Source organism: Balaenoptera ricei, chromosome 19 (assembly GCF_028023285.1).
Source record: "Balaenoptera ricei isolate mBalRic1 chromosome 19, mBalRic1.hap2, whole genome shotgun sequence".
NCBI classification, from domain to species: Eukaryota; Metazoa; Chordata; class Mammalia; order Artiodactyla; family Balaenopteridae; genus Balaenoptera; species Balaenoptera ricei.
The window spans coordinates 126,962-149,085 of record NC_082657.1 but is presented as its reverse complement, the minus strand read 5'-3'; the positions used below and the strand labels follow the sequence as shown (position 1 = coordinate 149,085).

Genomic DNA, 22,124 nt, shown 5'->3' with positions numbered 1-22,124 from the left:
CCAAGGAATGCTGGCAGACTGTGGAGTCTGGAACAGGCAAGAGAACCCATTCTTCCCCAGAGTCCCCAGAAGCAACACAGTCCTGCTGATGCCTTGATTTTTTTTTTATATTTAAATATTTATTTATTTGGCTGCACCGGGTCTTAGTTGTGGCACACAGTATTTTCGTTGCCGCATGCGGGATCTTTAGTTGTGGCATGCGAACTCTTAGTTGTGGCATGTGGGATTTAGTTCCCTGACCAGGGGTCGAACCCAGGCCCCCTGCTTTGGGAGTGCAGGGTCTTAGCCACTGGACCACCAGGGAAGTCCCGATTCCTTGATTTTAGAGTAGCTGACACAAGTGTCAGACTTATGACATCCAGAAATTTTTAATAATTTGTGTTATGTTTCTCTGCTTTCAAGGGCTCATGTGATTATACTGGACTCACCCAGACAATCCTTGATATTCTTCCCATCTCAAGATCCTTAACTTAATCCATAAAGTGGGCCATGTCAGGTAACATATTAACAGGTTCTGAGGATTAGGATGTGGACATCTTTGGAAGACCATGATTCTGCCTACCACATTGAACTCACATGGCTATTAGATATTTTAAAACAGGTGTTGGGACTTGCCTGTCAGTCCAGTGGTTAAGACTTTGCGCTTCCACTGCAGGGCACACGGCTTTGATCCCTGGTCAGGGAAGTAAGATCCTGCATGCCGTACAGCGCGGCCAAAACAATAAAACAGGTGCCAACTTATAAAAGCAGAAGTTTCCACAAAGAAATCTGAAGCTCTAGCTCCTCCAGGAAACACACACAACAGAAGATCCCAACACCGTGTTTAAATTTCCTGCTTCCCTTCTCTGCCCTAGGTTGGGCCAGCCATGCTTCTGGCCTGAGACTGGACAGCCATGAAGGTCACGTTTGCTAAAGTCACTGGGAACCCAGCCTGGGCAACAGAAGCCTCCCTGGGTTTTGGCTGGAGGGGTGACAGCTCTCAAGAACATGGCTCAGAAGACTGCAGAATACAGGATAACTTTATCTGCTCAGAAAGTGACCTCGGCCATTGTAGATACGAGTTTGGCCCCTGCAGGTCTCACAGATGGTGCCCTTGCCTACTGGGCTCTGGCCTCCCCCATTCCCCGTTACCTATGCCCCATCATTCCCCATCTACATAGAGTTCTGACCTGCCCCTGTCGGTCTGTAGTGGTGAGCCTGACTCCAGGGGTCTGGTTTTTCTGGCCAGGCACAGAAAGACGGCTTCATCTTCAGCTGGTGGCCACCCTGAGACGTGCCTGGGATGAGGGACCTGCTTCCTTATTCTCTCAGACCACTGTACCCCTGAGATCATCTACTTCCGCCTCAGGTAAGCTCTGCGTGCACAGGTAACTCTGAACTCCTGGCCACAGTTCTTTCCCTGGAGGACTTGAAGCAGCAAGACCCCTTGTACCACAAGAGGACAGAGTGCCACCCGCTGCCCTCCCAGCCCATCCTCAGAGGCAGGTGAACATTGCTGTCGCCTCTGAGAATCTGACCCCTGTGCAGGCTGGCAGTGACCCATGTCTGTTCTCTGCCTCCAGGGCCATAGCCCTAGCTCAGAGTTGATGTAACCAACCTGGCTTTATTGTCACACAGTCCGGAGCAGTCGGAGGTAAAGGGAGGAGTTGCCCCCAGGACATCACAGGTGCCCAGGGCAGAACTAAGCTGTCCATGAAGCAGAGCAGCTTCCCCTGAGCTGCCAGCAGACACTTTGTGGGGCCCTTGATCAGAGCAGGTCAGTTCCTGGCTACCACACAATTAGAGCCCCTGGGGCTTCTCCCCACTGGGGAGGGGCTCTGCATGGAGCCCCACCTTCAGCTGCTTCTGGTGTTAGTGGAGGCTTGGGCTGAACCAGGAGCCTCTCCCCCGTGTCCCTAGGTACACAGCTTCCTCAGGTACTGCAGCCAGGTGTCTTTGAAGATGGGTGCACAGGTGTCACTGGGGTGGGCTTTCTGGCTTTCAGGGGCTGCCTGGTGGTCCTGGCCTGTGATACTGACCGCACTGGTACAGATACACTCTGCCCAGGTGGCACCCCTCCTCCCCTCCGGGCCTCATGGTGGCCCTGGGGGGTTGGGACTTCTTCACAAGTGTGTGTCTTGTGATACACCCAGGAATAATTCCATGGACATCTTTGGTGGGGGGCATTATTCTGCTGACCAGGAAGGGGAGGCTGAATTAAAGGGCCTGACCGGAAGAGTGGGAAAAGGGAATGTGTCAGATGTGGAGGCCCAAGATGGGCCCACCCACCTCCACCTTCACCCAGCCCCCCATCCCTTCTCCACATGGAAGCCAAAGGGATTCTTGTCAAATCAGATCAGGTCACTTCTCTAGTCACACATCTCCCCAGATCCCACCCCTCACCCCCCCAGGATAAAGGCCTAGCATGAATCCTTCTCCCCTAAGGCTTTCTGGTTCCACCAGAAGTAAAGAACTTCAGGTTTCCTGAATGCCCGCCTGCAGGCTTGCCTCCAAGCCTTTGCACATGCTGGTCCCTCTGAAACAGGAGGGAAGGGGGCAGGGCACAACCTTTAAAAGAATGACACACATAGGACATGACAAAAACTGCTTAGAACCAACTAGGTCCAAGATGGCAGAAGATTCAACTTCCAGTGGACCTTGAGACTCATTTTATGCTCGCTGTAATACATTAGGTAAATGACACACCCACAGGCGCCATGACAGTTCTGAGGTCAACCATAAAAGGCCAAAAAGTGGCTGGCGGCCCAATTCCTGGAAATCTCCACCCCTTCCCCCAAAATACTTGGAATAATCCTCCCACTCATTAGTCTATGAAATTACCCAGACCATAAAAACTAACCACCCCATATTTCGGGGCCTCTCGGCTTCTGAGATGGCCCACACTCTGTGGAGTGTGTTTCTCCCAAGGCAGTTCTTGCCTTTTGAGACAGACCGCATTCTACCTATGGAATATGTATGTGTCTAAATAAATCCATTTCTTACCTATCACTTTGTATCTCACTGAATTCTTTCTGCGATGAGACATAAAGAACCTGAGCTTCATTAAGTCCTGAGACCAAGTGTGTCATCTCAGTTAAAATATGGGGGGTTAGGGCTTCCCTGGTGGTGCAGTGGTTAAGAATCCGCCTGCCAATGCAGGGAACACGAGTTCGAGCCCTGGTCCAGGAAGATCCCACATGCCACAGAGCAACTAAGCCCATGCACCACAACTACTGAGCCTCCGCTCTAGAGCCCGCAAGCCACAACTACTGAAGCTCACGCGCCTAGAGCCCGTGCTCCCCAACAAGAGAAGCCACCGCAATGAGAAGCCCTCGCACCACAACGAAGAGTAGCCCCACTCACCGCAACTAGAGAAAGCCCGCGCGCAGCAACGAAGACCCAACACAGCCAAAAATAAATACAAGAAATAAATTTAAAAAAAAATACTGGGGGTTGGGACTTCCCTGGCGGTCCAGTGGTTAAGATTCCACGCTTTCACTACAGGGGGTGTGGCTTTGATCCCAGGTTGGGGAACTAGGATCCCCATGCCGGGCGGCACGGACGAAAAAAGAGACCGTGGGTTCAAGTCCCAATCTGGGTTTAGGCTGGGTTCTAGTCTCGGCACGTGGGTTCAAGGTGCACCTCACGTGGGACTTGAACATTCTTTTTTTTTTTTTTTTTAATTATTTATTTATTTGTCTGCACCGGCCCTTAGTCATTGCTGCATACAGGATCTCCGTTGCGGCATGCGGGATCTTTAGTTGCGGCATGTGGGCTCTTAGCTGCAGCATGTGGGACCTAGTTCCCTGACCAGGGATGAACCCAGGCCCCCTGAATCGGGAGGGCGGAGTCTTAACCACTGGACCGCCAGGGAGGGACTCAAACATTCTTTGTTTACTGGAATGGCAAGAAACATTCCCTACCCACAAATACATTAGATTTTCTTCATTTATTTCAAAGTGAGCAAAATTTACACACAAATACTCCAAAATTGATGTTATCTCTTGCATTACAAGTATTTACAAAGAGTAATGATACTGCAGACAGAGCTGATATAGATGTTATAACAATCACTTATAACTTACCTAGGGAGGTAAGCAGGGAGGGAGACAGAGTGAATGAAATCGACACAGATTGGTTCCATATTAACTTACAATAGCCCTATGCGGTGGGTACCACTACTGTCCCATTTTGTGTATGAGGACTAAGAACCCTGAAAAAAAGACTCTCAGAGTGAAACAACAAAGAGAAAACCTTTTCCTCTCTGTCAGCAGTAGTCAGTCTGCATTGAGACTACCCTTCCGTTTGACTTTATGTGTCGTACCCATGTAGGTTGCCCCCTCCCCCCAAAATAAAGGAACAGGGAATCAACACCATGACGTGCGGGGCAAGGCAAGACGTAGACGACCTAGGGACAAGTGCGTCTGGGAAAGTACTTTGTGCGCGGCCCAGTTGAGCCAAGAAACAGATGGTGGAGGAAGTCTCAGAATGATTTCAGACGCTAGAAAAAGTTAGGCTAGGGCCTTGCGACTCGACGTGGGGGCTGTTCCCAACCATAACGGGACGCTGACCCGCGGGGGTCACACACAGCCCTGGTGCAAGGCCCCAGGAGGCAGGGATGGGATGGGACTCCCGTCGTGCTCCGTCCCTGGTGCTGCGCTGGGCGGGGGTGGGAGGTGGGGGGGGGCCCTCCGGGGGGGCCCCCCTCCCTCCCGGGGCCTCAGCAATTCATCGTTCACCCGCAGCGCTGACGGCCCCGCCAGGACCCCACCCCACGCGCAGCCCGGAAGCCTGGCGCTGCTGCAGACTCCACTTCCCAGCGGCCCCGGCGGCGGCGCTTGGCCGTTGCCGTGGAGACCAGGCGCGCTCCGCCTACCGCGCCGGCAGCCAGAAGGCTCTGCGCGTGCGTCCGCAGCGCGCCACTGGCCAATGAGGGCTCGCGAGATTGGACCTCCGGCGTCCGGGACTGTCACTTGGCTGCCGGCGTCGGGCCACGCTGGGTCGGGGCAGGTTTTGCGGAAGGGTCTGGAGACCCGAGGTGCGGGCAGCGAGGACGTGCGGGCCGAGATCCGAGGCACGGGCAGCCGAGCCCGGGGGCCCACGGCCAGTCCCCGGCCTCAGTTTCCCGGGGTGCGGTGTGGGCGCCCCCCGAGCCACGTGCTCTCCGGCCTCCACGCCGTCCCGACGCGGCGCCCTTGACGGACTGGGAGAGAGGCCCGGAGCGTGAGCGCCCGCACCTTTCTGTAGGTTCCGATGGCGGCGGCGCAGACAGACCCGGCGCAGGTGAGTAGCGGGAACCCCAGGCCCCCACCCACCCGGATGCCTCCTCCATGGCCCCGAGCCCCGATCGAGGGAGGCACTTTACCTGGACGTCTTGTCTTCCCCTCGCGCTTCGTCCTAGGCCCTGCTGTCCGGTCGGTTGGGAGTGCACGCGTGGGATCCCCACTTCTGGCAGCTAAGGGGGTGAGGTGTGGAAGGAAGTTCCAAGGGGAGGGTCCCCCGTCTGCAAAAGCTGGGAGAGAAGCCTGAGTGTAGGCGCTTCCGGAACTGAGCTGCTCGGCGGGGAGAATATATGTATGTCTGAAAGGGCAGGCCGAGGAGTTAAGACTATCCCGAGGGCACCGGGAGACTGGACATGCTTTAAGTTACGATTTTTTAGGGTATTCCACCTATTGTTGAGCGGAGAACAGAAGCAGAGGGGCGTGGCGGTATGCAGGGAGGAGGCTGCTGCCACAGTCCGGGCAGTGCAGGTGCGAAAAGCCGTTGGATTCTGGATAGATCTGCTGATGCATCAAGTGCGGGGTGTGCGGGAGTGTCCTGCGTGAAGGGCCATTCTAAGGTTTTCCGCCGGAGCACCCAAAAGAATGGAGCTGCCTAGCACTTTCACAGGTCCTCCCCCAGGCAGTGGGGCCAGGATTTGGTAGCTGGTGCTGAAATTGAAAACCCTTGATTGTATCCTTGCCCTGGGACTGTGCCAGTGGCAACTGTCACTCAATGGGACAGAGAAAAAAAGAACGGAGCTGCTGTAGACAAAATTAGGAATTTGAAGGGAAAGTAGGTTTCAGGGGGAAATTGGGAAGAGTCTGTGCTGTCTCAGAGTGGAGGTGTCATATGGACCTGGAATTGTAGATGTCCAAGGACAGAGTCCTGATGTTCTGAGTGAGGTAGAGCCTGGGAATCAAACTTAGGAAGAGGGCATCTCACAGACTCAGCCAGGGGTAGGCATGGGCAGTTAGGGCTCTAGGGAGATGAGGAATGGCTGGCAGTCCCTGGGGCTCTCAGGGGAAGTCTGGCAGGTGGCTGAGGGAAGGGAAGGTGGCAGCCAAGTGAGGAGGAAATAGAGGGGGCCTAGCTATGGAGGGAGGAGGGAAATGGCTTCTTGTGTGCCCACCAGATCCTTGGGGCCACCCCTGTGGCAACTGGAGGGGATCAGCCAGTCCTTCAAGTTCAAAGAGCAGCCTTGAAATGTCAGGCAAGTTCAGCAGGAGAGGGCATCCCTACAGGGACGGGCATGTCCTGGGGGCTCTGCAGCTGGAACTTGTACAGTTACGTATGCAAGAGCAATGAGGGCACCTTTGGGGAGGCTCAGCTTGTGCAAAGGCTGGAGAATGAGTGGACGCCAGGGGTTGACCTTGGTGTGGCAGCCAGCAGAAGGCCAGGGGCTTCCCCTGGCTGCCCTGTGTAGAGTGGCCAGGTGGCATTAAAGAGGCATCTATGGCCTAGATGGGGAAGGTGGAGGGGAGGGTCCAGACAGGTGAGGGAAGTCCCGTCTGCAGAGCCTTGGGGGAGGAGGCTAGCACCTGAGGGACGTGAGCGGAGGTGGTCTTTGGGGCAGGGAGCTGGGTCTCGGTTCACACAGCTATAGCTTAGATCATGTCCATCTTCCAACTCTTGTAGGGCCTGATGGCCTTTGAAGACGTGGCTGTGTACTTCTCCCGGGAGGAGTGGGGGCTCCTGGATGCAGCCCAGAGGGCTCTGTACCGCTGTGTGATGCTGGAGAACTTCACCCTCCTGGCCTCGCTGGGTAAGCCCTGGGTCCTCCATGGGGAGCTCATCTGTTGCCAGGCTAGGCTGCCAGCACTAACCTCTTACCACCCGGCGGCCTGTGGGCAGCCACATGTCCTCTGGCTGAGTGTCCCTGTTAGCTGTGGTGCCTCTGTGCTCAGTCCCCTTCTGGTGCTGCCAACACGGTTCTCCTCACAGGAACCATCGAGCTGCTCCGAGAGCCCTGCCCTGTGATGCGACCTCGGGTATCCTTGGTTGCACAGATGATGCCGTCCGTGGCCCACGAAGCCCTGACTCCTGCCATCTGCCAGGGTTGACCCCTCACTTGCTTGTCTTCTCTCACAGGACTCTCTGTCTCCCGACCCCGCGTGGTCATCCAGCTTGAGTGTGGCGAGGAGCCCTGGGTTCTCAATGGGACAGATGTGACCCTGGCCAGGAATGCCCAGAGGAGGCCGAGCCCTGGTGAGTGGGGGCTCAGGGGTGTGAGCTTGGGGCCAACCTATGGCCAAGCTTCCGTCCACCTTCCTTCCTGGATGCTCTCCTCTCCAGCTTCCCACCTGACCGATTCCTTTCACCATCAGCCTCTTCTGGAGGCTCCGGCTTTGGCTGCCCTTGAAGGGGAGCTCCAAGGGCCACCTCCAGGCCATGGTGAGACCTGCTCAGAATCCCACCCTCAGGCAGTCTGTGTGGCCTCAGACCCTGCCCGTCTTCCCTCACCACCTCATCTGTGGGGCCATTTGTTCACGTGTTCATCGTTGAGCACTTGCAGTGGCCAGTCCCGTTCCCGGCACTGGGGACACAGCCTTGACCAGATCGCTCCTGGTCCTGCCTTTGTGGGGTTGACCCTGCTAGGGCAGAGGCAGTCAGTAAGCAGAGTTGGTGAGTAAAATCTGTTACATCAGGTAGCCATCAGTGTAAGGGGCAAAGCTGCCTGGGGGGTGCCCTGGGACGGGCTCCGTGCAGGAAGGGGGGACGGGCTCTGTGCAGGAAGGGAGTCCGGCCCCTGCTCCTCTCCCCAGCTTCCACGCCCGGTCCTGTGGGCCCCCTTGCCTACCCACGTGGCCTGTCTGGGAGGACCCAGGCGTCCACCGTTTCTCCTCCTTCAGGTTCCCCTCATCTGGCAGAGGACAGAGATGTTTCTGGAGAAGCAGCATTGCCAGGGGCCTTCCAGGACGGCCCCCCTCTGGCAACGACTAGGGTTCTCCCCAGCGCTGGTGCCTCTGAGCGTGGGAAGAGCCTGGAGGGTCGGCGCGGCGTGTCCCCCTCTCGGGAGAGGAAACCCACAGGGGTGTCTGTGATCTACTGGGAAAGCGGCGAGGCCAGCGTCAGCCTGCGGCTGACCTCTTCTCTGCGGGCCCCACCCGGGGGGAAGGCCCTCGCGGACCACCCTGCGCCAGGCAAGCAGCCGAGGACGTCGGAGCGGCAGAAGCTGTACGCACGCGAGGCCCCGGGGAGAGCGTTCCTGGGCGCCCCAGAGGCTCAGGGGGCCCGAGGCATGGGCGAGGCTTGGCGCGAGCCTCAGAGGCTGCTCGCTGTCCCAGAGCCCCCGACCTGGGCCGAACTGGGCGAGGCCCTGCACGCTGGCCCCGGCCTCCTCTCTGGGGAGAAGCCCTTCGAGTGCAGGGCGTGCAGCAAAGTGTTCGTCAAGAGCTCGGACCTGCTGAAGCACCTGCGCACCCACACCGGGGAGCGGCCGTACGAGTGCGCGCAGTGCGGCAAGGCCTTCAGCCAGACGTCGCACCTGACGCAGCACCAGCGCATCCACAGCGGAGAGACGCCCTACACCTGCCCGGCCTGCGGCCAGGCCTTCCGGCACAGCTCCTCGCTGGTGCGGCACCAGCGCATCCACACGGCCGAGAAGGCCTTCCGCTGTGCCGAGTGCGGCAAGGCCTTCAGCCACCGCTCCAACCTCAGCCAGCACCGCAAGATCCACGCCGGCGGCCGGCCCTACGCGTGCACGCGCTGCGGCCGCAGCTTCTGCCGCAACTCGCACCTGATCCAGCACGAGCGCACGCACACGGGCGAGAAGCCCTTCGCCTGCGCGCTCTGCGGGGCCGCCTTCAGCCAGGGCTCGTCGCTCTTCAAGCACCGGCGCGTGCACACCGGCGAGAAGCCCTTCGCCTGCGCGCAGTGCGGCCGCGCCTTCAGCCACAGCTCCAACCTCAGGCAGCACCGGCTGCTGCACACGGGAGAGCGGCCTTTCCGTTGCTCAGACTGCGGCAAGGCCTTCGCCAAGGGCGCCGTGCTGCTCAGCCACCGACGCATCCACACGGGCGAGAAGCCCTTCGTGTGCGCGCAGTGCGGCCGCGCCTTCCGCGAGCGCCCGGCCCTCTTCCACCACCAGAGGCTCCACACCGGTGAGAAGCCAGCGCGGCGGCCCCGGGCCGGCCCGCTCCCCCAGGCCAGGCCTCCTTCGGGGGCATCGTCCGAAGGCACACTGGGGAGGGAAGCCGGGCCCACTGCCGCCTCGGGCCCAGCCACGGTTCCGAAGACGGCTGAGCCGTGAGGTCGCAGCCCCGACCTTCCCCCGCCTGTTGCGAGTCCCTTCCATGGGCACGGGGCCCCGCCCTCTGCAGAGCCAGGCTGTGGAGCAGCTCTGCGCGTGCGCTGCCGTTCCCCCTGCACGTGGTGACAAGATCTGCCTCTTGTCAGCCCCAGCTCACTCCTCCAGCCCCAGGCGGTCGCGCTGCACAAAGGTCAGGGGGAGGCCGGCACGGTGCTGCCAGCTCGCCCATATTTTGACTGTGCGCGCGAACGGGAAGCGCTGCGGTGGGGCGGAGGTGGTCCTGAGAACTTTCTGAGGTTTACGCCCAGCCTGCAGGGTCTGTGTGGAACCTCTCCACCCCCACCCCCAGCGTATTCCCCCAGCCCTCGGTTCATCCAGGGCTTCCTGGGAAAGGGCCCAGAAGACAGGACGTCATGGGGGAGGCAGGTACTGGCTTCGGACAAGTGGCTGGGCTCTGAGCCTCAGCTCCCTCCTCTAGGAGAGAGAAAAGATTCAGCCCTGCAGAGGGCATTTGCAGCACCCTGACAGGCAGCATCTTGATAAGGGCCAATACGTGCCAACCGCCAGCGCCCGTTCGGAGCCCTGCACAGCTTCTCCTGACAGCTCTGTGAGGTGGCTGCTGTGGCTGGTATCCCCACTTCTCAGATGAGGAGACTGAGGCACAGAGAGGGGATGTGAGTTGCACAACAGCAGGGCCACTGGCCCAGCATCCAGAGAGCTCACCACTTTACGCCCACACTTAGCCTGCCAGCTCTGAGGGTCGGGTGAAGCCTGCCTGGCTCCCTGCTCATGGCAGACCCTCAGGAGGTGGAGGAGGGTGGAGGCGGGAAGACCCCGGGTGAAGGACGGAGATTGAGAGTGATGCTTCCCCAGCTGTGCTGGTGCATTCAGAGTGTGGTCCAAGCCTCAGCTTCGGCCGTGTCCTGTCGTTACCAAAGTCAGCGATACAGGAGCCTTTCCATCCCCACTGCCTTGACTGGAGGTGACCATAACAACAGGTGCAGAGGAGACAAGATGGGGCTGCTTGGTTCTCTGGGGTCCAGTGGCCACGTGCCTGCCATTACCTAAGGCTGTGTGTGGCGCCCTCCCAAGATCCCCTCCCCAGTGTGACATAACCCACAGGGTGGGGACACTGAGGCAGACAAGTTTGGTGGGGGCCTGGTTGGCTTCTTGTGGCCTTCAACAGACCAGCCCCATCTCCACCTTGGGCCTCACCCGCAGGGAAGTTAATGGTGTTTTCACTGGGGGTAAAAAAAGACTAGAACTTACGGCTTGGAATGGATGTACATTGTAAATTCTCGCACGGCACTGTGTAGGTCCACAGCCTCAGCCTCCAGGTCACGGTTCAGAAGGTTTTAACAAGACAGAGTCCAGAGAGGCTCTCTAATAAAGGTTTCTTTTTAAAAACATGTGAGTGGTAGCAGCCTGAAACTGGTGTCATCCCAGCACGATGCAAACGTGTCATCACACAGCTGCAGGGACTTGACTTCAACCCTGGTCCCTTTGAGAGGCCTCAGGGTAGAGGTGCAGCCTGTCTGCGGCCCACCGGAGGTCTGTGTCCCCTTGGCAGCCAGGAGACCTGGGCAGGGCGGGGCTGCCCCAAGCAGCAGCTCTGCTGGGACATGAGCCTTTGTGGATCCAGGCCCTGGAGTCTGAGGCACGGGGCCCATGTGGAGACCCGAAAGGTCGACCCCAACCCAGTGGGTGCTCCAGTTCAATCACCTCAAAGACCTCGCAGGTATCTGCCATTACCAAAGAGCAGAGACATGACACCCCGAACTCTCCACCTGCCAGCAGGGTTCCACCCCTGAAACCTCACAAGTTCCTGCAAGGAAAGGAGACATGGGGGTGGGGAGAATAGTCACACAGGGCCAGGCTCCCCAAGCCTCCTCAAGGGCAGGTCCCCCGAGCCATTGTCCGCCCCTCTGGGGGCCCATCCTCTCTCTGACCTGGTCCATGCCCTGGCCTTGCCCTATTTCATCTTCCCCCAGGCTGGCCCCCGTGAGGGATTCTTGAGCAGCTCACTTCAGGGTCAGTGTGGATGGCTATGAGATGCAGACAAACCCCACAGAGCTTACAGAAGGCTATTGTAGGGAGCCCATGGGATTCAGGAGTAAAGGAATGTTGAACATCAAGTGGATGCCCAGAGAGTCACTTGCAACCTTTTTTGCATCTTGGACAGAAGCTGGGCCTGGTGCTCTATCCTGTCTCCCCACCAGCCTCCTCCCTGCTTCACTGAGCCTTTCCTGCCTGTGTGCTTGGCCCTTCCTATCCCTCCTTTCCTCCACCCTCTCGAGCCCACCCTCCCAGCACCAGCGGTGGTCAGAGGCTCCAGCCCTGTTCCTGTGGGAACAGCAAGCATGAGCACCCGCCTTCCCCCATGTCTTGGCCCCTAAGTTGTCCTCCCCCAAACCTTTTTGGTCATGTTGGGCCACGTCCTGCCAGGCTGACCCTTCCACTCAACCGTGAACGGGTCATGACTATAAAAAGTATCCGTGGGCTTTCTGGGTCAAGATGATGGACTGAACACATGCATCTCACTTGGTCCAGAAGCCCACTGAAACCACAGAGAGCATTTAAAGCAAACCCTTGAGAATTCACTGGCGGTCCAGTGGTTAGGACTCTGTGCTTCCACTGCCGGGGGCTCGGGTTCGATCCCTGGTTGGGGAGCTAGGATTCCACAAGCGGCACGGCCAATAAATAAATAAATTAAATTAACTATAACACAAACCTACAAATATGAGGGTGGTAAAAGAGGAGGCAAAGGCATTCTGAAGCTAGAAGTTGTTGGGGGTGGGAGAGCTGTCACTGATTTGGGGAAAGCCAAATACTGAGTTGGCGCTGGCGGAAGTGGAAGGAGATCCCATCAGGCTTACGCTGCAGAATTCCAGAAGGCTTGAAAACCAGCAGACCCCTGGAAAGGGAGACCCAAAACAAAGATGACTGAGTGGGAGCTCCTGGAGAAGCTGTCAGAGCTCCAGCTCTCCCCACAGGGTAGATGGTGGAAGAGTCCTTTCTGGGGAATCCGAACAGTCCCAGAGAAAAAATCAAATCCCTGGTAGCCAGGGATTCCTAGGTATTAGAAGAAACCAAAACAGGCAGGCAGATGCACCTTAGGGTCGAATAAATAAGTCATGGTTCTGCCATTTGATGTGTGGAAGCAAAACACCCTGACCCACAGTCAGATTTTAAAAACAATAACATCGTCTACTGATTTAAAATAAAAATAAAGGTCACCCTTACTAGTTCTGGTCCCCAAAGTAAATAAAAGGCTGAACACGTCCCATAATTCTGGACAAAAACCTCCAGCCCTCACTTTGCAGTACTGATCTAGCTGAAGGTATGTCTGAGACTCTGAAGGTATAAATCATGGAACAGTTTCATCAGGAGATGGGTGCCTGCTGTCCCCGCATATCTGCAGGGCGCTCAGCAGTGGTCGAATGAAGGACCCCAGCACCATCCTCGCTGGAGAAATTCCCGGGGATGGCGGAGAAAGCCCATGGGTTAGGTCAGCCTTCCCGGTAGGTCCCTGCTTCCTCCTAGGACCATCGGGAGGCGAGTCTCGGCGAAACAACACTCCCCCAGACCGCGACTTCCGGCCTCCGGGGAGGGCAGGGCAACTCTCGGGCCGTTGTCTTGGAAACAGCTGGAGCAGGTTGGTTGTGCTCCAGGAGTTACCAAGGCGTCCCCCGGGCGACCAGAAAGAAGCCTCAGGTAGGGCGCTGGGGGAGGAGCCTAGGCGGAGCGCGAACTCTGATTGGCCAAAAGGTCACGCTCCTCCCCATCCGTCACCTCCTGCCAATAGGCGCCGGGCCTGTTGTGCACATGCGCAGGATTCGAAGGTACCGTCCGTCTCCGCCGTTGGTGAGTCCTAGGGTGCGGATACAAAGGAAGAGCAGCTGCCGGGGAGGGGAGGGAGCCCCCCAAACCCTGCGACTCTGCAGATTCCTCTCGGAGGGATGCGGCGCCTCTTAGTCGTGAGAGGCCTCTGAAAATGATCATCTACTGGCGGAGGCCGCGCCTGTCCCTGTTTGCTGAGGCTCATGGGAAATGTAGTCCGAAGGGAGGGGGCGCTGCCTTCGGAGCAGACGTGTGATTGGCCAGGGCGGCGTCGCCAGGGCAACGCGCGAGGGGCTGACCGCTGGGTCCGGGGAGAGGCGGGCGGGACCGCGTGGGACCACTTACCCGAAGTGGCCTCGGGTGGCCGAGGTGAGCTCCGGCCGGCTGGGTGGGCGTGGCCTTTCCACTACCTCCCGACGTGCCCCACCTCCGAGCCTTCTCCCGGGCCCCTCCTCCATTCCGGAGCCCCGTTCCCCTCCTTCGGGAAGACCTGCCCCCCTTTCCTCTGTGGAAGGCGGACTCCAGGAGTCAGGCCTAGTCCAGCCTGTCGGACAGGCCCACCCCCCCCAAGTGGGCGTGTTTCACTCCAGACCCTCTGCAGGGCCGGGACACAGTTGCCGGTCCACCGCTCCACACAACTCGTGATTCCGTTTTGCTTTGCTTCTGCATTTCACACGCACGGTCCATACCGTGTGAGTCATGCACAGCTCTCCGCGGTCAGCGAGCACGGTGTCTCGGGGTCCACATCAGCCGCTGCCTCGAGCCATGGCGCAGGCCAGCCCCTCGGGGTGCCCCACTTGGGTCAGCGTGTCCCGGAGATGGTGGGGACAGACAGCCTGGCCCCAGTTCTCACCCTGGATCACGGCCCCACCGCCTCCCTGGCTACCCCCTCTCTCCGCCGCGGGGGCACCTGCCGGGGCTCAGCCTGAGCCTGGAAACCTGTGCTAACTCCTCTTGCCTGCGCTGCAGCATTATCTCCCGACAGTTCCCTGCAGTTTCCTGGAAGCTCCACCGGCAACTTGCCTCCAAGTGTTGGTTCCTTCTAACCTCAGTTCCAGCTCCTGTGACCCCTCCCTCCATGAAACTTTCCCCAATTCAGCCTCAGGCATCCCCACACCAGGGTCCTCTCTGCCACAGCCTCAGCCCCCTGGGCTGGGCCTCTCTGCACAGTGCCTTACCCTGCCTGTGGCCTTGTGGCTGGCACCCTGACCCCTCCTTTCCTGCAGGTCCCCCGTGGTGGCTCCAAGAAGACTCCCGGCACAACAATGCCATCCCCACTGGGCCCCCCGAGTCTGCCCTCTGTGGACCCCGAGGCCACCCTGGAGGATCCTGAGGCAGCACGCCAGCGCTTCCGGGGCTTCTGCTACCAGGAGGTGGCCGGTCCCCGCGAGGCGCTGGCCCGGCTCCGGGAGCTCTGCCGCCAGTGGCTGCGGCCCGAGGTGCACTCCAAGGAGCAAATGCTGGAGCTGCTGGTGCTGGAGCAGTTCCTGGGCGCGCTGCCCCCCGAGATCCAGGCCTGGGTGCGGGGCCAGCAGCCGGGCAGCCCTGAGGAGGCCGCTGTCCTGGTCGAGGGCCTGCAGCATGACCCTGGGCAGCTGCTGGGCTGGGTGAGTGTGGTGGTGTTGGCTTCTTGGAGGGACAGAGTGAGACTAGAGCCCCGATGACTTGCCTCTCCCCTTCAGATTACAGCACATGTCCTGAAGCAAGCGGTGCTCCCGGCCACACAGAAGGCAGAGGAGTCTGTGGGGAGCTCCCACCCTTCAGGGACAGTGGAGCCCCTAAGGGCAGCCTCTGGGGAGGGGTCCAAGGACGCCCAGATGGAGGGGAACGCCCAGCTCAGCTGCAGCGTGAAGGAGGAGCCTGATGGCTACGGGCAGGAGACGGGTGAGAGCGGGGGTGCGCGAGGGCTGGGGCCTCCTTGAGAGAGTGCGAACATCCCCAGCTAGTGCGGGGAACCCAGGTGCGGTTGTGCTGGAGCTGGGGGCTCCTGGAGGGAGTGCGGGTGTCCCCACCTGGGAGCGGGACCCCCGGGGACTGCAGACTGCAGAGCGGGGTCCCCGGGAGGCCGGAGGGAAGGGCTGGCTGCCTGCCTGCTTGCTGTGTGCCTGGCACACGCAGAGGACTCCTCCCTGCTGCCGAGGAGGGCCCAGGCTGCGACACCAACGCCAGCTCCTCGCCTGCTCTGGCTCAGGTGGGAGCCCCTGAACCCTGTCTGCCTTGCTTCCTAGCACCGTCCAGCCCCCCACATCCAGGCCGGTCCCATGAGGGGCCCGCTGAACAACAGGAACCGACCTCCGTGCCCTTCCAGCCACCCGGGATTCAGGTGAGCAGCCCCTGGTGGCAGGTGCAGGCCCACAGTGGGAGGAGAGCCCTGCCAGTTGTCCAGGCTCCTTGGCCAGCACCTCTTGTGCTCTCTGCTCCCCCAAAGTGGAGTTGGTATCACGGCACCCCCTGCAGGTCCGGGGGGGCAGGGGGACAGACCAGTGCTTGGAAAGGATTTTGGCCTCAGGTAACTGGGATTCTGGTTTAGAGTGATTGGAAACGGCAGGGGTTGGCTTCCCACTCACAGAGAAGCCAGTCAGGGGCTTGACAGCGCCCAGCTGTCCTGAGCTGGCACCTGGGGAGGGGACAGGATGACCAGGAAAGCCTGAGTGCCACCCAGCAGTCTGGCCTCCCCTGCACACCTGAGATCAGAGTGGAGACACTCTTCCCAGGAAATGCCCGCAGCTCCCCCTCTGCCCGGGCTTTTCTCCAAGGCCAACCAGCCCTCAGCTGCGACCAGCTGGGCATGGAAGCCCCTGCCACCCAGAGGGCTTGGTTCCTGCGTGTGGGCAGCAGGGGTCTTGTCCTCTCCCAGCGACACTTCCTAATCCACTCCACACTGAGAAGTCGCCCAGGACCCAGCCGCAGCCTGAAGGCATGGTTGCTTCAACCTCCGGCACCCAGGGGCCGGCCCAGCCATGTCCTGAGTGGGAGGCTGTGCCTGGCCCTCTGCAGCCCGGTCCCCACAGCCAGGGATGCTGAGGCCCGTGGCACTTCCCCAAGGAGGACCTCCATTACTCTTGAAACCAGAGGCCTGGGAGAGGTGCTTGGGGTCCCTGCGTTCCCCTGGCTTTTTGCTCTCGGTGCAGCACACACTGTTCAAGGCCCATCCCTGATGGGTCCTCAGCTTCCATCTGTGCGGCCAGAACATGGGGTGGGGCAGCTGAGGGGGCCTGATGCATCCCCCGGGTGAGCCAGAAGGCAGCTCCCTTCCCGGCCCTGCATCCCCGCACTCACAGGTTCCCGTCTCAGCTTCCCCTTTAGCCCCACCCCCGGGCAGCTGAGGGCGGTTTACCGGCCGCTCCCCCCCCGGGTGATTAACAAGGCTGTGCCCATGGGATGGGCCGGGTGGGGTGCGGGGTAGACGGGCCTTCTGTGGGTGATGGGCCGCGTCCCTGCAGGAGGAGTGGGGGCTCCTGGACCCGTCACAGAAGGAGGTGTACTGGGACGCGATGCTGCAGAAGTATGGCACGGTGGTCTCCCTGGGTGAGGACCCCTCTCCTCCGGGTCCTTGCGCGCACCTTGCCTCCCGGCGCTTCCCAAGCCGCACCCTGGCCACCCGCCGGGGCCCCCACCCCTGTCCCTCATCTGTGCGAATCCCTCACGCCCCCGTGCCAGGGCTCGCGCCCGATGGGCCCCCGACCCCAGCAGGGTTGCCGTGCCCCCTGCCGGAGGCGCGCACTGAACCGGAGCCGGAGGCGCTGAGCACCGGATCCGAGGGAGCGAGAAGCCTCCGCCCAGGTGAGTGGCCTCCCGCTCTCCGGTGGCGACGGGGGCGGGGAGCGGGGAGCCCAGGCCGCCCCGCGCCTGGGGGGCTGCGGGCGGAGTCACCAGGCGACCTGGCTCTGCCCCCCCCCCCGCCCCCAGGAGGTGAGAGCGAGAGCTCCCGAGAGGGCAGGCCCGGCTGCCCGGAGGCCCCGCCGCCCGCGCGGGGCAAGCCCTACACGTGCGCGCAGTGCGGCCGCACCTTCGACTGGAAGTCGGTGTTCGTCATCCACCGCCGCGCGCACGCGGGCGGCCCGGGCGCCGAGAAGCAGCCGGTGGGGCCGCCCCGGCGCGCGCTCCCGGGCCCGCGCAGCTACGCCTGCGAGGAGTGCGGCCGCAGCTTCAGCTGGAAGTCGCAGCTGGTCATCCACCGCAAGGGCCACGCCGGCCAGCGGCGCCACTTCTGCGGCGACTGCGGCCACAGCTTCGACTGGAAGTCCCAGCTGGTCATCCACCGCAAGAGCCACCGGCCCGAGGCCCCGTGAGCGCTGGAGGGGCAGCCTCGCCGGGGCTCCGGGCCCAGCCCGCCCCTGCTACTCCACTCCGCCGCAGCCTGGAGAGCTGGAGGCCGCCCAGGGCAGAAGTCAGAGTCCCAGGAGGGTGCCCCGTCCCTGCTCAGTCTCCCCCCAAAGCCGCGGCTCCCTCCACTCCTGTCTCGCCCACCCCACCATTCAGAGAGAGAGGCCTGGGCTCCAGTACACCGCCGCACGGGACCAGCGGCGGCCGGGTGACTTCCAAACGCCTCCTGTGACATGGTGCCGGCCGGTGCAGAAAGCCCAGGAGAGCACAGCCTGCTTCTGTTTGCAGGCAGGTGGAAGGCTAAAGTCTGCCCACTGTGCATTTCAGATTTTTAACAAATTCCAGTTTTATCCCGGAGGAGCTTCTGCGTAAGAATCCTGAGCTCTGGTCTCTGGTGGTCAGATCAGCAGCCCCTGCCCTTCCTGCCGGCAGCTGGAGCTTCAGAGCTGCCTGCCCACGAGCAGGGTCGGTGTCCGGCTTACCTGTTCCTCGGCCACACACATCACTCCCTGGCCTTGTCCTTCCAGCTGTCGAGTCCCAGCCTGAACGGACGTGAAGGGAACTTCTTTCCAAGTATGGATGGACAAGCATGGTGTCTGAGAACAGATGTCACTTAGGCCATGCATGCTGGCAGATCAGTGAATCACAGCAGGAGGGCGGACGATCAGCTGCCTGCCGCCCACGGCAGTCCGTCTGTGGGCATTCAGGACTTTGGCCAGTGTCCTGTAGTACTTTCCTACTGTTGCTCTAACGAACTCGGTGGCTTGAAACAACACAAAACGTACTCTCTTGGGACTCTGAATTGGGTCTCACTGGGCCCAATCAAGGTGTCAGCAGGGCTGGTTCCTCCTGAAGGCTCTAAGGGGGGAATCCACTTTAAGGCTTTTTCTAGCTTGTAGAGGCCGCCGCGTTCCTCGGTGGTGGCCCCTTCCTCCATCTTCAAAGCCAGCAGTGGATGGTTAAGTCTTATGCTGCCTCCCCCTTGTAAGGACCCTCAGGGTTACATCTACGGCTCCCCTGGTAACCCGTGATGATCTCCCCATCTCAGGGTCACATCTCATCCATGCCCCACCTACACACCTGATCTCATCTGCAAAATCCCTTCTGCATGTGAGACAACATTCACAGGTTCCAGGGATTAGGACATGGATGTCTTTGGGGACTGTTATTCCGCACCCTTCTCTGTCACCTTTCTGCTCTGAAAACAAGGGACATTTTCGTGGGAGGTGGTTTCAGGGAAACAGGTGCACCCACAGAAGGAGCCCTCTGCAGCCTCAGGCTCATGCAGGGGTGGCAGGTGGGTGTTGAGCGTGGCTGTGACCATGGTTACTAGCAGAGGTGGGGTGGACACCTGGGCTGCGTGGGGGGGACCTTGCTGCAGCCTGAAGCTGGGAGGGAGAGGCCTCCATCTGGAGGACCCGTCTCCTCCATCCCCAGTCTTCTGAGGACCTTTGACCTGTCGACCACACTCAGGCCTGGGGAAGCAGAGCCAGGCTGGAGATGGAACTGGGCACTGGTGATCTTGTTACCGAGTCCAAGCTTGTACTGCTGGCCGCACCACAGGCCAATAAATTGAGAGCCGAGTTGTTGAGGCGAGGAATAATGACTTCATTCAGAAAGCCAGCAGACTCGGGACTTCCCTGGTGGCGCAGTGGTAAGAATCCGCCTGCCAACGCAGGGGACACAGGTTCGATCCCTGGTCTGGGAAGATCCCACATGCCTCGGAGCAACTAAGCCCGTGCGCCACAACTACTGAGCCTGCGCTCTAGAGCCCGAGAGCCACAACTACTGAAGCCCGTGCGCCTAGAGCCCGTGCTCCGCAGCAAGAGAAGCCACCGCAGTAAGAAGCCTGGCGCAACTGGAGAGAAAGCCCGTGTGCAGCAACGAAGACCCAACGCAGCCAAAAATTAATTAATTAAAAAAGAAAGTGCTTTAAAAAAAATAGAAAGCCAGCAGACCAAGAAGGTGGTGCACTCGTGCCCCAAAGAACCATCTTGCCTGAGTTAAAATTCAGGTTTCTTTCATACTGAAAGGGGAGGGAGTAAAGTCAAACATTTCCTGGCTCAGGTCAGCCCCGGGAGGGGATGTGTTCATTTCTTCTCCCTGCAGTCATTCACAGGGGGGCCTGGTCAGGAGGTTTCCTGGGAGCTGAACAAAGGTATTTTAGCTTAATGCCCATTATACCTGGGAGGCAGGGCTCCCAGAAATGGGCCATTGTGTATATTGAAGCTTAAAGGCAACATCCCTCCGGTGACTAACTTGTAACAGAATACAAAGGTGCTTCCCTGTTACAATCTGGTTGGCAAGCAGGAAGCTTCAACCATGCCAGGGACACGGCGGAAGAGGACAGCAGGGCCCGAGCGCTCAGGCCAGGCCGAGGGCCCAACGTCGGGACCGCCAGGTGCTGAGGGAGAGCGGTGGGCAATCTTCTAATGCAATTTTCCATATTTAAAAGTAGTTTATGTTCACTTAGAGAAATCTGAAATATACAAGAGGGCAAAGGAGATCGCAGAAACGACCCCTAATGCTGCTGTCTTATTCTCAGTGTTCACCCGCGGGGGTTTGGTCACACAGCTTGTGAAGCTACTGTACGTTGTGAATCGTGCTCTTCCCACGCAGCTCCCTGTGTTATTAAAAATGCCTGGGTGGAAATCCCGTTTTCTGGCCGGCAGTGTTGTTCCCACCAAGCCCAGATAGTTCCTTGCTTCCCGCCCCCCTTAGCACCCAGTGCTGTGGTGGCCGCACCTGAGCAGACGCCCCAGATGCAACCTAGCTGTTTCCTCAATACAGACACCCCCCAAAGTGGAAGCGGTGAGTTTTCGGGAGCATGGGATTTCTGTTCTTGTTTTTTCCTTTTTGTTTTTGTCTTATAACAAAACATTATTTTTTTAAATTAATTGATTTATTTATTTATTTTTGGCTGTGTTGGGTCTTCGTTTCTGTGCGAGGGCTTTCTCTAGTTGTGGCGAGCGGGGGCCACTCCTCATCACGGTGCGCGGGCCTCTCACTGTCGCGGCCTCTCTTGTTGCGGAGCACAGGCTCCAGATGCGCAGGCTCAGTAGTTGTGGCTCACGGGCCCAGCTGCTCTGCGGCATGTGGGATCTTCCCAGACCAGGGGTCGAACCCGTGTCCCCTGCATTGGCAGGCAGATTCTCAACCACTGCGCCACCAGGGAAGCCCCCAAAACATTATTTTATAGTTCTGGAGGTCAGGAGTCAGGCACAGCCTCACTAAGCTAAGCTCCAGGTGCGGCAGGGTTGAGTTCCTTCTGTGAACTCTGGGAGAACCCATCCTGTGTGCTCGACTTTTCCACCCTAGAGATGGCCTGCGAGCCGGCTTACGGCCCTTCCCCACCTTCTGAGCCAGCGGTGGCCAGTCGGCTCTCTCCCACAGGGCGTCACCCTGCTACTGTCCTCTGCCTCCCCTTCCACCTCTGAGGGTTCTCGTGGTGATGCTGGGCCCACCAGGATCATCCAGAACCATCTCCCCACCTCAGGGTCAGCTGATGGGCCATGGGAGGGTTTTTTTGGTTTTATTTATTTATTTATTTATTTTTGGCTGCGTTGGGTCTTCGTTGCTGCGCGCGGGCTTTCTCTAGTTGCGGTGAGCGGGGGCTACTCTTCGTTGCGGTGCGCGGGCTTCTCATTGCAGTGGCTTCTCTCGTTGCGGTGCACGGGCTCTAGGCGCACGGGCTTCAGTAGTTGTGGCACGCGGGCTCAGTAGTTGTGGTGCGCGGGCTTAGTTGCTCCGCGGCATGTGGGATCTTCCCGGACCAGGGATCGAACCCGTGTCCCCTGCATTGGCAGGCGGATTCTCAACCACTGCGCCACCAGGGAAGCCCTGGACCATGGAGGTTTTAAATTCTCATGGATACGTCAGTGTCTTCTGGAAACGTGGGGCCCGCCTGTCTGCCTTCCCTCCAGAAGGGCTCCCTGGCAGCTAGAATGCCCTGGACTCCCGTTCTCTACCATCTTCTCCATCCTGCAGGCAGAACCCAGGAGCACTGTGTCTCCGTGGATGCCAGGCAGGCTGCAGCCTCCTCCCCACAGCCACTCACGTGGGTCTCCTCTCCCGGTGACCACACCGTTGGTCACGTCTTCATGCATCTGACTTTTGAATTTTCACGTAGTCAGATTTTGACTTTTCACGTAGTCAGATCCATCACTGTCCTCATCTTCCGTCGCTTTTCTTTGTTGTTGTTGTTGTTAAATATTTCTTTATTTGGCTGTGCCGGGTCTTTTTTTTTTTTTCATTTATTTATTTATTTGGTTGCCCCAGGTCTTAGTTGCGTCAGGTGGGCTCCTTAGTTGCGGCATGCGAACTCTTAGTTGCAGCATGCATGTGGGATCTAGTTCTCTGACCAGGGATTGAACCCGGGCCCCCTGCATTGGGAGTGCAGAGTCTTAACCACTGTGCCACCAGGGAAGTCCCTTCCATCGCTTTTCTTAGACGGCTTGCCCCAGCCAGC

General features: G+C 59.2%; 2 protein-coding genes and 1 non-coding gene across 7 annotated transcripts; all 3 read left to right on the top strand.

The window, feature by feature from the left end:
* Window positions 1-4,946: 4,946 nt before the first annotated feature.
* ZNF324 (zinc finger protein 324) lies at window positions 4,947-10,899 on the top strand. Of its 4 annotated transcripts, none has more exons than XM_059903850.1 (5): window positions 4,947-5,262; window positions 5,381-5,442; window positions 6,877-7,003; window positions 7,330-7,446; window positions 8,091-10,899. In XM_059903850.1, exons 3-5 carry the CDS (start codon window positions 6,883-6,885, stop codon window positions 9,488-9,490), a joined length of 1,638 nt encoding a protein of 545 aa, XP_059759833.1. In that variant the 5' UTR covers window positions 4,947-5,262; window positions 5,381-5,442; window positions 6,877-6,882; the 3' UTR covers window positions 9,491-10,899. The 4 variants fall into 4 exon arrangements, with proteins under 4 accessions (XP_059759833.1, XP_059759830.1, XP_059759831.1 ...); XM_059903848.1 differs by lacking the exon at window positions 5,381-5,442 and adding an exon at window positions 5,639-5,729 and having other exon boundaries at window positions 5,180-5,262; XM_059903847.1 differs by lacking the exon at window positions 5,381-5,442 and having other exon boundaries at window positions 5,145-5,262.
* Window positions 5,854-5,984, top strand: LOC132354389 (small nucleolar RNA SNORA30/SNORA37 family). The gene has a single exon (XR_009499259.1). It is a non-coding gene; the product is annotated as a small nucleolar RNA SNORA30/SNORA37 family (small nucleolar RNA).
* Window positions 10,900-13,315: 2,416 nt separating the features above from the next.
* Window positions 13,316-20,308, top strand: ZNF446 (zinc finger protein 446). 2 transcript variants are annotated; one of them, XM_059903854.1, is made up of 6 exons: window positions 13,316-13,354; window positions 14,557-14,937; window positions 15,013-15,214; window positions 15,559-15,653; window positions 16,774-17,113; window positions 17,240-20,308. In XM_059903854.1, exons 1-6 carry the CDS (start codon window positions 13,316-13,318, stop codon window positions 17,620-17,622), a joined length of 1,440 nt encoding a protein of 479 aa, XP_059759837.1. In that variant the 3' UTR covers window positions 17,623-20,308. The 2 variants fall into 2 exon arrangements, with proteins under 2 accessions (XP_059759837.1, XP_059759839.1); XM_059903856.1 differs by lacking the exon at window positions 13,316-13,354 and adding an exon at window positions 13,378-13,699.
* The last annotated feature ends 1,816 nt before the right edge of the window (window positions 20,309-22,124 follow it).